The sequence below is a fragment of the Marmota flaviventris genome, chromosome 17, assembly GCF_047511675.1.
Source record: "Marmota flaviventris isolate mMarFla1 chromosome 17, mMarFla1.hap1, whole genome shotgun sequence".
Lineage (NCBI taxonomy): Eukaryota > Metazoa > Chordata > Mammalia > Rodentia > Sciuridae > Marmota > Marmota flaviventris.
Genome location: NC_092514.1, coordinates 41,905,653 through 41,920,639, shown reverse-complemented (window position 1 = coordinate 41,920,639; position 14,987 = coordinate 41,905,653). Strand labels below are relative to the sequence as shown.

At 33.0% G+C, this 14,987-nt stretch overlaps 1 protein-coding gene across 2 annotated transcripts in view; it reads left to right on the top strand.

The window, feature by feature from the left end:
• Appbp2 (amyloid beta precursor protein binding protein 2) overlaps positions 1 to 14,730 on the top strand; it is a 54,934-nt gene extending 40,204 nt beyond the window's left edge. Inside the window, exons 7-14 of one of the 2 annotated variants that reach the window (XR_003584810.3) lie at positions 440 to 507; positions 1,146 to 1,251; positions 1,531 to 1,655; positions 4,399 to 4,484; positions 6,286 to 6,476; positions 7,830 to 7,995; positions 10,025 to 11,062; positions 13,763 to 14,730. Coding sequence is in view for 1 of the 2 variants with exons in the window: in XM_027950274.2 (XP_027806075.1) it covers positions 440 to 507; positions 1,146 to 1,251; positions 1,531 to 1,655; positions 4,399 to 4,484; positions 6,286 to 6,476; positions 7,830 to 7,995; positions 10,025 to 10,278 (996 nt within the window). In the remaining variant the exon portion in view is untranslated. Of the gene's footprint in view, positions 1 to 439; positions 508 to 1,145; positions 1,252 to 1,530; positions 1,656 to 4,398; positions 4,485 to 6,285; positions 6,477 to 7,829; positions 7,996 to 10,024 lie in introns of both variants that reach the window. The other variant, XM_027950274.2, reaches the window with a different exon arrangement.
• The last annotated feature ends 257 nt before the right edge of the window (positions 14,731 to 14,987 follow it).

Genomic DNA, 14,987 nt, shown 5'->3' with positions numbered 1-14,987 from the left:
GAATATCAGGTGCTGTAGACTTAGGAAAAAATATATTACAGGAAAACTATGAAAGATCATTGTAAGCCACTCCAGAACTGGGATTAGTACTTTAAGGTACCTTTCTAAGTACCTTAGAAAATACTACAGTAAGCCCTCCTCCTACTATTTTATTTTAATAATAAGGAAGGTAGTTATACCAGCTTTATTAGGAAACTTTGTCATGGTTTTGCACTGAAAATGGCTGTAAAAATTTTAAACTTTATGTTTTTTTTAGGTTATATGCAGATCTGTTTATAATAGTTTATAAATAACTTGGAAATAAAAAAATTACAAATAGAATCTTTCTGTTTGAAGATTTTTTTTCTTACTACTATAACTAAAATATATAAACTATATTTATTTTAGCACACTAATGAACTGTTTAAAAGGTAACAATTTTTCATTTTATCATCTTTAGGCTTGTGTAGTAAAACGTGAATTTAAGAAGGCAGAACAATTAATTAAACATGCAGTGTATTTGGCACGGTAGGTGGTGGTTATTTCAAATGTCATTTTATTTATTTATTTTTATTGATTTTTTTCTTTTAAAAAGCCAGCAGAATGCATTATAATTTTTATTACATGTATACTGCACAATTTTTCATTTCTCTGGCTGTATATAAAGTATGTTGACAACAATTCGTGTATTCATACATGTACTTTGGATGATGTTGTCTATCACATTCCACCATTATTGCTGATCCCCTGCCCCCTTCCTTTCCCTCCCACCCATCTGCCCTATCTAGAATTCATCAATTCCTCCCTACCCCACTATGAGTCAGCCTCCTTATATCAGAGAAAACATTCGGCATTTGTTTTTTGGGTATTGGGTAACTTCACTTAGCATTATCTTCTCTAGCGCCATCATTTACCTGCAAATGCCATGATTTTATTCTCTTTTATTGCTGAGTAAAATTCCATTGTGTATATATGTCACATTTTTTAATCCATTTATCCACTGAAGGGCATCTGTGTTGGTTCCACTGTTTAGCTATTGTGAATTGTGCTGCTATAAATATTGATGTGGCTGTGTCCCTGTAGTATGTTGTTTTTAAGTCTTTTACAAATGTCATTTTGAATTGTTACTCTCCATTATATACTAATAGTTTTTCATCTTTTTATAGGGATCATTTTGGATCCAAACACCCAAAATATTCTGATACACTGCTAGATTATGGGTTCTACTTACTCAATGTAGATAATATCTGTCAGTCTGTTGCAATTTATCAGGTATGTTGATGGTTCTTTTTTCTTTTCACCCTAAATTGACTTGCCGACTTGTGTTTGTTCATGGTATATAAATCACTATTTCAAAATTAACTCTTTGAGCCCTGCCTTCCTTTTATAGAGCACTCATTAATTTACTATTACATAGAAGGCTTAAAAACTAATATTTTAGAAATTAAATTTATGAGATTGGGTATATAAAATATTAAAATGTTTAATTTAAGATAGGTGGTATTTTCTAAAGGCTGACAATATTATTAAATATTTTTATTACTTTTTCAGGCAGCCCTTGATATTCGACAGTCAGTGTTTGGTGGCAAAAATATCCATGTAGCAACTGCACATGAAGACTTGGCTTATTCTTCTTATGTTCACCAGTATAGCTCTGGAAAATTTGACAATGCGCTGTAAGTTCCACATTCCTTCTCAGTAAATTAGTAAATACCATTTTTTGTTTGTTTTATTTTTTTCCCCAATACAATAGTACTTAATTTAGTTTATGGATTAAATTTCTCTCTCGGAGCTTTAAGAAGATGCCTAAAATGTTTCTTAAGTTATTTTAAAATCATACCAATTTATAAGCTATTCATTTAGACTCTATAGTTTAATATTGAGACATTTTTATAAAGAAAATGATTTATCTTTTGATTATTTTCTTAAATAATTTTTCTTTGAGTAATGCAGCAGCCTGTGGCTAAATATTAGACCATTTTAATAACCTAAAAACATCTTGCTTAAAGCACACAGAAATATTGAATAAAATATTACAGTCATCTCTTAAAATGTGTAACTGAGCTTGCAAGAATGAGGATAAATCCTTAATCAATAATGGACATTAAAAATTCAATGGCACAAACTATGGTGTAAACCATTTAGGGGTGGTAGGAAAGCTTAGAAATTTCTGTAACTGGCTGTTGAGTTAGAAATGAAACCCTCACATGAAGCCAGGATCAAGAGTATACCCTCAGGCATAGGGTTATGGCTCAGCGGTAGAGCGCTCATGTGGCACGTGTGAGGCCCGGGTTTAATCCTCAGCACCATGTAAAAAAAATAAAGGTATTGACAACTACAACTAAAAAATAAATATTTAAAAAAACAAACAAGAGTATACCTCAAGAAAAGGACAAATGGGAAGGAAAAATTACCCCACAGCAGAGACATGACAAGGAAACATTATCTGAGCTTGGGCTCACAGTAAACTAAAGGAGTGCCACAGAGGAATGTATTAACTACAGATTATATCACTTTGGAGCCTGGGGATTATGTATGCAGGAACCTACAGACTGAGAAAAACATTGAAGAGCACTGTGAAGCTGCTAGTTCTCTTGGGATATCTTCTGGGAGAAAACCCAAAACACTTACAAGTATGTCATAGATATGGCTCTACCTAAAGTGAAGTCACCATCAAAAATTACAAAATACATAAGGAAACATTTTTCTATGAGTGAGGGTCAACAAACATAATGATTGGAACCCTTTGAACTTGAGTCAAAATATTATGAAGTATGTATTCTTTAATGATTAAAGATATAAGATGGGTTAGCAAACTGTGGCCTGCAGGCAAAATAAAATTTTACTGGAATGTAGCCCTACTCATTCATTTATTCATCTGTTTTCTATGAATGCTTTAATACCACAACAACAGAGTTAGATAGTTAGGACAAAGAATGTGTGGCCAACACAACCTAAAATATTTACTATCTGGCCCCTTAAAAGTTTGCCAACCCTGGGCTGGGGATGTGGCTCAATGGGTAAACACCCCTGGGTTCAATCCCCAGTACCAAAAAAAAAATAAAAAGTTTGCCAATCTTAATATAAAAAAAAAAAAAATCAGTAATATTTTGGAGGGAAAATAAAGATTGTGTTTACTTTTTTCCCCCAAGTTGGGTCTTGCTATGTTGCCCAGGCTGGCTTGGGACTCCCAGGCTTAAGCCACTCTGCCTTAGCCTTCAGAAGACTAGGACTACAAGTACTCAGTTTAGATTTCAAAATAAAATAACTGATACTATAGCGCAGTTGACCCCTTGAAAATTTTGTGCTAAGTGACAGAAGCTTGTCAAAAAGGATCACATCTTGTATAATTCCATTTATATGAAATGTCCAGAATAGGCAAATCCATAAAGACAGAAAGTAAATCAATGTTACTTAGGCTGGGAGTTGGAGAGAAATGGGGAGTGACTACTAATGGACCTGGGTTTCTTTTGACGTGATGAAAATATTTCTAAAATTGATTATGGTGATGGCTGTATAATGGAATATATTTTAAAAATCACTGAGTTATACATTTATTTAAATAGGTGAATAACTTGTTTTATAAATTAAATCTTCATAAGGAAAAGACCTATTATAAAAAAATAAAATGAATAGCTAGAAATGGAAAATAATCATCGACATTAAAACTCAGTAGACAAGGCTGGGGGATTGTGGCTCAGTGGGAGAGAGCTGAGCAGCACGGGCAGGACCTGGGTTCGATCCTTAGCACCACATAAAAATAAAGGCATTGTGTTGTGTCCATCTACACCTAAAAAATAAATATTAAAAAAAAACAACTCAGTAAACAGGTTAAACATCAGGTTTAATTACGAGAAAGAGATAATTAGTGAATTTGAAGATAGGTTTGAGAAATTTTAGAATTACTAGAAATAGAGATAGGAGGCTTAGAGTTGTTTGAAAATTGGCAGATAAAATGGACAAATAGCTTACCTTTTATTTGGTGAGATGGAACATAAAACAAGTAACCAAGCATGTCAGATAAGAATACTTTGTAAAGAATAAAGAAGACTGAGTTTAGAGAATGATAGTAGATTATTTTTAGGAAGATTTATGTAGTCTATTCTGGAAAGGCCTATTCAATGAGAGTGAGCCATGTGAATATTCAGGGGAAGAGCATTGCAGAGAGAGGGTAAATCACATGCAAGGGTGAGACTATGCTTTGCATGCTAGGAATCATGTAGGCCTGTGTGGATGGAGGGGTAACAGAGTTAAAAGCTTAGTCCACAATAGATTGAAAATGTGAAACAAACAAAAAATTGATTATTTACCATAGTTTTATAAGTACTTTCTATCAGTATTATAGCATGATTTTTTTAAAATGCTTAAATCATTTGTAACTAAAAAGAAATGCCAGACTATTATTTATCTGTATTGCAGATTTCATGCAGAAAGAGCTATTGGTATCATTACCCACATCCTACCTGAAGATCATCTTCTTTTGGCTTCTTCAAAGAGGGTGAAAGGTACCCTTTGTAATCCAGTCTCAGATAATTTTAGAATGATAATGTGTGGCATAAAATAGGGGTGTTTATTTTCTCAGAGGTAGTAGAATTAGACTGTATCTCCGTATTTCTAAAATAACCAATTCTGTCAACTCCACAGTTTCCAGTGGTTCTTGGTGAAAGATTGTTCACTTCTCTCATATAATATTATTAAGGTGCCTTTTTCCTGTCTCTCCTTTCTTTATTCCTTCCTTTCTTTCTTGCATGCAAGAAATTAATACAAGCATTTCTTATGAGAATAATGAGTTACACAATGATTACATAGTCATGAGTAAAATACTGAAGATGGGTTTATGGGTTTTGTAGCTTTAGCTTTATAGAGGATAGAGGAGGGTATTTTTTAAGTACTAGGGATTGGGGGATTGAACATGGTAGGCAAATTATACCTCAGGAACTACTTTTTTTTTTTTTTTTTTTTGAGACAGGGTCTTACTAATTGCTGAGACTGGCTTTGAACTTGGGATCTTCCTGCCTCTACCTCCTGAGTTTCTGGGATTATAGGGATATACCACCTGCACCCAGCCCACCAAAGATTTTTGATTTAATGCATTTATTTTGCTAACATGTTGGTCATCGTTAGGGTGATTTCATGCATTTTGGATAAATTTTACCTTGTTTCTGGAACTGGACTTTTTCTTCCTTGAGCTTGACAGTTAAGTTACTCAAATACATGAAAATTTCAAAAATTAAAAGCAAGTTTAAAAAAAAAGAAAAGTTACCCGAAACCCTACCGTTTCTGAATCAACATTTTGATGGATGTTATTTCAGCTTTTTTCTATAAATAAGATAATTAAGTGAATAAGTATTTCTTTTAGTTTTATAACCTGCTTTTTTCACCTAATGCATTATGAAAGTTTTTCCATTTGAATATATGTTGCTATTTACCCTTTTTTCTAGAAGTGTATTTAACCTCACCTCTGTTACTGACCCTTTGTATCTTTAACATTTTGTTGTTCAATATTGCTACAGTGAGGTAAATCTTTTACCCACCTTTGTGTAGACAGTTTTTCAAGAAATGAAATTGATACAGGTGTGTGTGTGTGTGTGTGTGTGTGTGTGTGTTTTCTATGTATGTGTGTGTGTGTGTACATATTTTTTTTCAAGATTTTAGATGGAATTTTAAATTTTTGAATGCAGCTTTGAAAATAAAATATCTTCTGGCCTGACTTAGTGGTCAAGTAAAGTAGGAAGAAGCTGGTTCTTCTAGTTGTGTTTGGTTAAAGGTCATGTTTTATAAAGGCTGGTTTCAAAAATTTCAAAAGTGCTTAGGTACTCCTTGATACAGTTTCATAAGATTAAAAAGTTTGCCTCTTCCTGACATTTACTTTAAAAATATATTTACCAAGGGCTGGGGTTGTGGTTCGGTGGTAGAGCGCTTGTCTCGAATAATGAGGCACTGAGCTCCATCCTCAGCACCGTATAAATAAAATAAAAGTATTGTGCCTATCTACAACTTTAAAATAATACATACACACACTCATCAGTAAGGTAAAACAGTCCATTAAAGTAGAAACTGATACTGCAAAATAATTTGAGTTATACCATTGTTTTTCTTAAATTTGAATTGAATATGCTATCTAAAATAGAATGATTTCTGCAAAAATGTACAGTTGAAGTGGAATCCTATGATCCTGACCAGTTCTAAATTATCATTACATATAAATATAGTCAATAAATATCACTATTATTTGTTTTTCATTTAGATGTTCCTTTAGCTTAGTAGATGATTTTGAAGTACACTAATTTGTTGCTTTCTATTCAGCACTTATTTTAGAGGAGATTGCTATTGACTGTCATAATAAGGAAACTGAACAGAGGCTGCTTCAAGAAGCTCATGATTTGCACCTGTCTTCACTTCAACTAGCTAAAAAAGCTTTTGGGGAATTTAATGTACAGACTGCAAAACACTATGGTAACCTTGGAAGACTTTATCAGTCAATGAGAAAATTTAAGGTAGAAACATATTTCATATTTTTCTCTCCTTAAATAATAAATGTTCAGTAATTTTAAATAATGTAGCATAGATTCATTATATTTCTACTTAATTTCACAAAGTAATTTAGCAAACAGTGAGTATAAAATAACATAATCGTTAAAATAAAATTAGAGAATTGGGACCATGGAAAAGAAACAGGTCAAATCAAAAAGTCTGATATGATTGTTACAGAAAGACTTCAAACACATGATAATTGCAGGTAAATGGATGGAGTTAGAGAAGATAATGCCGAATGTTTTCTTTGATATAAGGAGGCTGATTCATAATGAGATAGAGAGAGGGAGCATGGGAGGAATAGATGAACTCTAGATAGGGTAGAAGGGTTGGAGAGGAAGGGAAGGGGCTTGAGGTTATAAATGATGATGGAATGTGATGATCATTATTATCCAAAGTACATGTATGAAGACAAATTGGTGTGAATATACTTTGTATACAACCAGAGATATGAAAAATTGTGCTCTATATGTGTAATAAGAATTATAATGCATTCTGCTGTCATATATAAATAATTTTTTTAAAAAGACTTCAAACATAATCCTTTGCTAACTTAAGTATGTCCAGCTCATAGCAGAATGCCTGACACATGATTGATATGCAAGAAATAACAGGTATTAATACCAAGAGGTAATTGTATAATTACTCATTAATAATTAAATATTCTTAATTGTAGCAATAAAATTTCTGATTTTGAATCCCTTTTAGAATTATGGCTTATAATGTATTAATATTGTCCATTTTGAGCTTACAGGAAGGAAAGAATGAGTTTAACGTTCAATTTTGGGCTGAGGTTGTGGTTCAGTGGCAGAGCACTTGCCTCACATTGGTGAGGTGCTGGGTTTGAGCCTTGGCATCACATAAAAATAGATAAATAAAGATACTGTATCTATATACACCTAAAATTTTTTTTTAAAAAGAACATCTTTTTACCTGATAAAAACTATCAAAATTCCCCCAAAGTGTATGTTTGTATGAATTAACACCTCCTTAACAAGGTCCTGTTAAATCTTGGAATGTATTAACTAAATTTCATTTTTAAATGCCTTGTTAATTTTTTCTTAACAATTTTCTATTTCTATTTTACTTTTGGCATTAGAAACTAATCACTGTTATCACCTTATGTACAGTACACAGTTTCCAAAAACCAGGAATGTTTTCCATTGGCAGCTCTTGGAATAGCTTGGTGTATTTTTTGATCTTATTGCTTTATGGTACTTTTCATAAACTGTCTTTGACATTTAGAAGAATTTTGCTCATTGGGTAAGAATTGCTGACATAAGTAAAGTATATTAATTCACATAATTATTTTACAGGAAGCTGAAGAAATGCACATTAAAGCAATTCAGATTAAAGAGCAACTTCTTGGTCAAGAAGATTATGAAGTAGCCCTTTCAGTGGGACATCTGGCTTCTTTGTATAATTATGACATGAATCAGTATGAAAATGCTGAGAAACTTTATTTGCGATCTATAGCAATTGGTATGTTACCTTTAAATTTCCTTTAGTCATTTGATTCAAAGACCAGTGGGTCACCATGTCTTTTAATATGTTGTAAAAGGGAAATACTATTACTGAATTGCAGAGGATATCCAGATACCACCAGGACATCATCTGGAATACTTTGCTAATGGTGCTTGTTTGATATTGAAGCAATAGCAAGAGGTGTGACTCTTACTAGAGTGTCAAGTGTAGGTAAAAATATTGCTTTTGACTTAGTGCAGTTACTGCCCCATCTCTCCCACACCTCCCTTCTATTCTCTTTAACGTCACAAAACAGATTCTTCACCTGTTTTTTGAACTTTATGTAAATGGAGTTATATGATATTTTTACATGTGACTTCTTTTAATGAACCTTAATTGTAAAATATATCTGTATTATGTCATTTCACTCTCACTTGTTAATTTCATGTTATATAATGTAATATTTTATTGGATTAGTGTGTCATTGTCCATTCCACTGTTAATGAACATATGGAAGATTTGGATAGTTTCCAATTCAAGGTATTACAAAATAAGATGCCATGGTTGCCATCTTATGAAGTGCCTTTTATACCTCTTGCCTATTTCCATATTGATTGTCTTGTCATTTTCTTACTCATTTATGGAACTTCTTTAGTTAAATATAGATACAACAAACCCTTTTTGTTGGTTACATATATTGCCAATATCTTCCCTCATTTTATTGCTTGTTTTTCTAAGGGTGTCTTTTAAAGAACAGAAGCCCTTTATTTTATAGTATGAGACAGCAATCTTAAAAAATAATAAAAATTTTTTTTTTCATTTTTTTCCATATGGACATACAATAGACCCAAGACCATTTCTTCAGAAGATTGTCTTTTTCCCCTTGTCATAAATCATGTATTCATATTTACATGTCTCCCTCATTTGCCATCATATATTGACTTACTTGCTTAGTCCCCAAATGCATGTAGTTTCAGAATTGGTAACACATACACCTGTAAAAAACAAACCTGCTACTTAGAGTAATATCATTGTTTACAGTTTTCTTTGTCTTTAACCTGAAAGTAGTGTATTTTCGGAATACTATGTTCAAATGCAGATGGAGTTATCACTTCCCTCTTCAATATGGGTATGTTATTAATTTGAAAAACAATTAGATTCATTTATTTTTGTATTACATTCGTCCCCTCCCTGCATATTTTATTAAGTATTTTTTGAATATGTGAAATATTACTGTTCTTAAAATCACAACTATACAGAAAGGTTTGTCCAGGGACATGTAATATTCCCTCATTTCTTCTATCCATTCCCAACTTCCTGATATGTAGATAAAAGATAAATATGTACTTTCTTATTTTCCTACACAAACATATAGCATACTACATAGATACTATTTTTTGACTTTTTTTGTTTAACTTAGCATACCCTACAAATCCCTGCATATGAGCTCATTGAGTGCTGAAACTTTCCTTCTTGGATTATAGCTTAACATTATGCCAATTAAGTGATCATACCACAATTGAACTATTCTAAATATTTTCATTTGTTTCTATATTTTGCCAGAACAGTCACTGTTGTTGTGCATAGCCTTATGTATGTGTGTTTTTTTGTTGTTGGAAATGCTGCCATTCTTCTTTGAGATTTCTTTAGAAATTCAGTCCTTCAAAGTTCAGATAGCACATGGGTGGAAATGGTTCCGAGGTGGTGATAGAAGAATGTTCTGAACTGAATTTTTTGGGGGGTCTTGGATGGGGGGCAAACCGAGGACTGAAATATATTCCCAGACCTTTCTATTTTTTAAATAGAGACAGGGTCTCACTTGAGTTGCTGGAATGACCTTGAACTTGCAGTCCTCCTGCCTCAGCCTCCTGAGTAGCTAGGATTACAGGGATGTGCCGCTTGCCTGGCAGTGATATAAGAATTGTATCTATTCCTTTTAGGGGAATAAAACCAAGCCAGTCTATTTAAATAATTAAACTTAGTTTGTGTTGAAAGACTTACATTTCGTTATTAGAACTTTCCTTTACTTATTTATTTTTATTTTCAGGGAAGAAACTTTTTGGTGAAGGCTACAGTGGACTAGAATATGATTACCGAGGTCTCATTAAACTTTACAACTCCATTGGAAATTATGAGAAAGTGTTCGAATATCACAATGTTCTGTCTAACTGGAACCGGTTGCGAGATCGGCAGTATTCAGTGACCGATGCTCTTGAAGACGTTAACACCAGCCCCCAGTCCACTGAAGAAGTGGTGCAGTCCTTCCTGATTTCTCAGAATATTGAGGGACCAAGTTGCTGAGGGAGGACCTCAGTTAACCAATTATCTTTTCCCAGATTCCAGGGAATTCATACTGTGAAATCAAAACCATGTTGTTTTGGGGGGCTGGAATTTGCATTGAAACACTGGTCCAGTCCATTGAAAGCCCTATTTTGGGTAATCCCTATCTTGCAGAGTGTCCGTAGAATAAGCATATATTCAGTTATATTCAGCATGTATCGCATGTATAAGTAGTCTGGCCCACATTCTCAACCTAGTAGAACAAACAACAGAAAACCCCCCTTTTTTTTTTTCTTTCTTTCTTTTTAAAAAATAATTCGTTTTACAGAAAGCCTGAAAGGAAAAAAAAAAAAGAACCCCTAAATAAAACTATTTAAGAGTTTAAAAGAGTTGCATTCTTATTATGTAAGGATGATCTTAACAACTTTTTAACATAAAATTCTTCCATGTGGAGGTATTCAATACTGTACTGTAAAGAAATTTTACGGGGAAAATCTTTATATGCAGTATAGAAAAGTTAACACAAGTACTAATAAAAGAGGGACATCCTGACTTTAGATTTGGCCACCTTTCCCAGAGAAGTGGATACAACCACTCTAGAACTATATTATAAGAGAAGGACTGTCAGATTCATCTGAACTGGACCAGTGTTGATCTGTAAGTAATAGAAAATATGATAGACCAGCGGTTTTAACTCATTTTTTTTTGTTTGTTTGTTTGTTTTTGGTACAACAATGCAAGATGCTCTAACAGCGTTTGCTAACAGGACCAGGAGGATCTATAAAGGACCATCCTAATAGAAAAGGTAGTTATTTGGACCAGAGGCTTTAGATTATTATTTTAGCCCCTGCATATACTTTTATCAATAGAATGATTTCATTTAGCTCTATAAGGGAAAATGATAATGCACAAACTACATTCATATAATAGATACCGAACTAGGGAAATTTGGTAATTTTTAGTGGTACATCTTTAGTCAAGGTACATAGATGGCAATGCCATAAGCAAGTCTATAATGCCCGCTGCAACTACCACCATTATTTAAAATTTACTCTAATAATCAACACAATAAACAAATGTTTTGGCTAAGAGTCGTGAAATAGCTCATGTCCAGGTGGAAATTTTAGGTTACTGTGTTATCTGTGGGGATAATGGAAAATGAATGCCCAGAAATATGTCTTCTAAGAAATTCCTTTACTTTTATGGTATATAAAACAGCATCATTTTATCTGAAACCCAGTAGTCAAATGGAAAGATCCCCTAATGATAGTTGTATTTCACCAATCTATCTTTCCATTTATTGGGTTCTAATTTTCTTTTTCATCTTTTTGTTCTTCTTGTTCTTATTTTTTAAATTAAGTCAGTTGGGTTATTTAATGTTGAGGTAATGTTCAAATTTGAGAAGTTATGACATGTAGCAAACCAAGAAACAAAGGTCTTTTGCTATTACCTCAATTCTTATTATAGTGGCCCATCTGGTGCCTCTACAGTTAAGAATCTGGGTTTCTCCCCTATTTTCAGGGGTTCATGACTTGGCCATTAGAGATGTTATTCCAAGCTAATGCTTGGAGTAGTCTGTGCGTGAGTGAGTGTGTATTGAATTTTGGTTTTTCTCTTAACATGCATGTTGGGTGAGAGTAAATTCTAAATTCACATAGAGTACAGAAAAACTAATTGGTGATTTAATTTTAAATATTTTTTTTTAACTTCCCAACTTTAACCTTGTTTGAAACCGCTATTTGCATTTTTGTTAGTTATGAGCCAGTGCATTTAAATTATTCAGAGGTATACCTGAAGAGATAAGCAAGCCCAGATCCCTAAGATGATAACTTTGTGATTTAGAAATCTGGATTTTTTTGCCTCAAATTATTCTCTTTAAATTCTGGAAAGAATAAATTGGCATGCCTGCAGTTTATGAATCTGGTCCCCCTCCCAGTTAATTGCAGTCTGATGCCAAGAGTCACCCTTTATTAATTACTAAATAGTCTGTGTGACCAAGGACTAACATTTTAAGTTACTCAGCTCTGTCCTCATGGACCTATATATTTAATACCTCCAAAGATATTTTCAGGATAGGCTTTGTATACTTTTATTGGTTATTAGAGTCCTATGGTATATTTCTGGTATAGGAATGTTGTGGTAAATTGTTTTTCAATAAATATTTTGAAACTTATGTTTCCACATGAAGTTTCTTTTTTTTTTTTTTTATCTTTTTTTGTTTTGTTTTTTCTTTTTTTTTTTTTGTTTTTTGTTTTTTGTTTTTGGGGGGGCAGGAGGGTTTGTGCACATACAACATTTCCTAGGATAAAATCAAGCAAAAGACTTTAAAGCCTTATCTTCCCTAACTCAGTTTGAATTCAACTTAGCTCACACTCAGTGATAAAGTGACACAATATTTAGAAGACTTGGATCACAGGGTGATAATGTCAGCTGGCAGCCAGTGTCATCCCCTACCCCATGTCATTATTGGCAGTTTTTCCTTTTTACCGCTAATTTAATGTAGTTTTCTTTAAGTCCATAAGTGTTTATAAAACATACACTCTAGCTGTTTTGTTAGTGATATGACTTAATAATTGCATTATTCTGATTCTGATGAATAATAATATCCTAATAATTTTTAAGTATAGGATTTATCCCTTTAGTAAAGATGTTGAGGGCAAATTTGAGAAATGAATGCCACCATGATTTATGACATTAAAAAATAAAACTAAAAGTAATAAAATTATACCCACAATAACTAAACTTTTTTACATATAATGGGGTCCAGTGTAAGGAAGCCTTGGCCAACTTAAATATTTTTCTGGAAGCTTAATGAAGTAATGTTAAATAAGGGCCTTTGGTCTCATCATTTCCTGAGTTCTACCCAAAAAGATTGGTGCTATTCAAATTGAGGGCATCAGGAAGCTCTCACACACATGCCATACAGGTGGTCACTCACTTTCAACTTCAGTTTAATAGAGCCTATTCAGTTTTTTAGAGCATAATATTTATGGGTCCCCAAAACGGACTTTGCCCAAAGAATAAGGACCTTTACTACTATCAAATCTGTTCTTTAGTTAAGAATGCACTCACTATTGCTTTGTAGTAACCCCTGCCCAAATATTGTTGCATTGCGAAAACAAAGGATTTAACAAGAGACCTTTGTTCATAACCTGTAGGATTTCACAATCTTGCAAAAATTAAGTACAGAAAGTCACATGTAGTGGTGCATGCCTATAGTCCCAGCTATTTGGGAGGCTGGGGTGGGTGGGAAGATCACTTGAGCTCACAAGTTCCAGGCCACCACGGGCAACACAGCAAAACCCCCATTTTTAAGTACAATGGCTGCAATCTTAGAAATAATCAGAATGCCATTTGGCATTCTCTTTATAGTGCAGACGGAAAGCTGATTGGTAAACATGCTGAAAACATGATTGAAGCTTTTGGCCAAAACTACAAACTTAAAAAAAATGATTTGCTAAGAGCAGGCATTGTTAATTAGTACTTATTTTTATGTTTTTCCCAGGATTTGTAGCCTTGTTGTTTCCAGACTTCTTTTTCTGAATGGCAAAGTTACTACTGGAAAAATACTTCAAAGAATTTTTTTTAAGAATTTTATTTTTGCTTTAAAAATTAATGCATATTTCACCTCTTGACTTTGGAGGACTTCAAGTTACCAAGACATTTTTTTAATATGATATTTGGATTAAATTCCAATTCGAACACTTGTAATTCTTTTGTCCACGAATCTCAGGAATGTTTTAGGTGGAAAGCTGGTTTTACCCTGTTGATCTGAAGGAGTGTGCTTTAGGACTTATTAAATAATACTATTCTTAATTGCAATCCTAGGTATCTATAGCATGAGTGGCCTTAGTGAGTTTGTTGAAGTGCACATGTTTTTCAAAAGTAAAATTTAAGATTAAATATATATATGCTATATATAGATATCTAGAAAACTTGGTTTGTGGTGCACAGTTAAGTATTGGATCATTAAATAACCGTTGCAGGTACCATTTGTGTAACATCACTCATTTCTGTATATTTCTTTTATGGAAAGATATGTTGCCATGGTAACTAAAACTTTTCAATTTAGTTTTATGATGTGAGTGAATGCTACATTTTATTAAATATTACCAGGTCAGTACTATTTTTATACTTTATTAAGCAACAGGGGATTTTAGTTTAATAGCCTCAAAATAAAAAGCTCTTAATGAACAATTAAAAACAAATCACTAACATTCTTTACATGAAAGTCCCCACTACTAGTGCCACAGTAATTTCTATAGAAATAACTAAGGTTAATAGATTTTTGAAGACAGTTCATTGTGTCAGAATGACCTTTCATATCATTCTCACTGACTTGTAGTGTCCACCATTATTTGTAATTATTAAATCATACTAAGTATGTTTGTAACCAGCATTGTGATATATTCTGTACTTGTATTGCTAAAAACGAATTATTGACCTAATAAATATAGTGTTCCTGCATTCATAGTCTGTTTCCAATTTAGTTGTGATTGCTTTTGGTTGGGACTCAGGATTATTTACATTTTGCAGACTTTTTATTACAGAACATTGTGTGAGAAACAGTTGGAACTAGAACAAAAGCACTCATATTCAAGAAAATTAAGATGTGTAGCAGAAGAGACTCGTAACAGCATCTGGAGATGGTGTTCATGAAGTCACTTTGAAAATGACTAATGAAGTGAGTTTTTTAGACTTTAAGAAAGTGACCATATCACTCTTCCCTA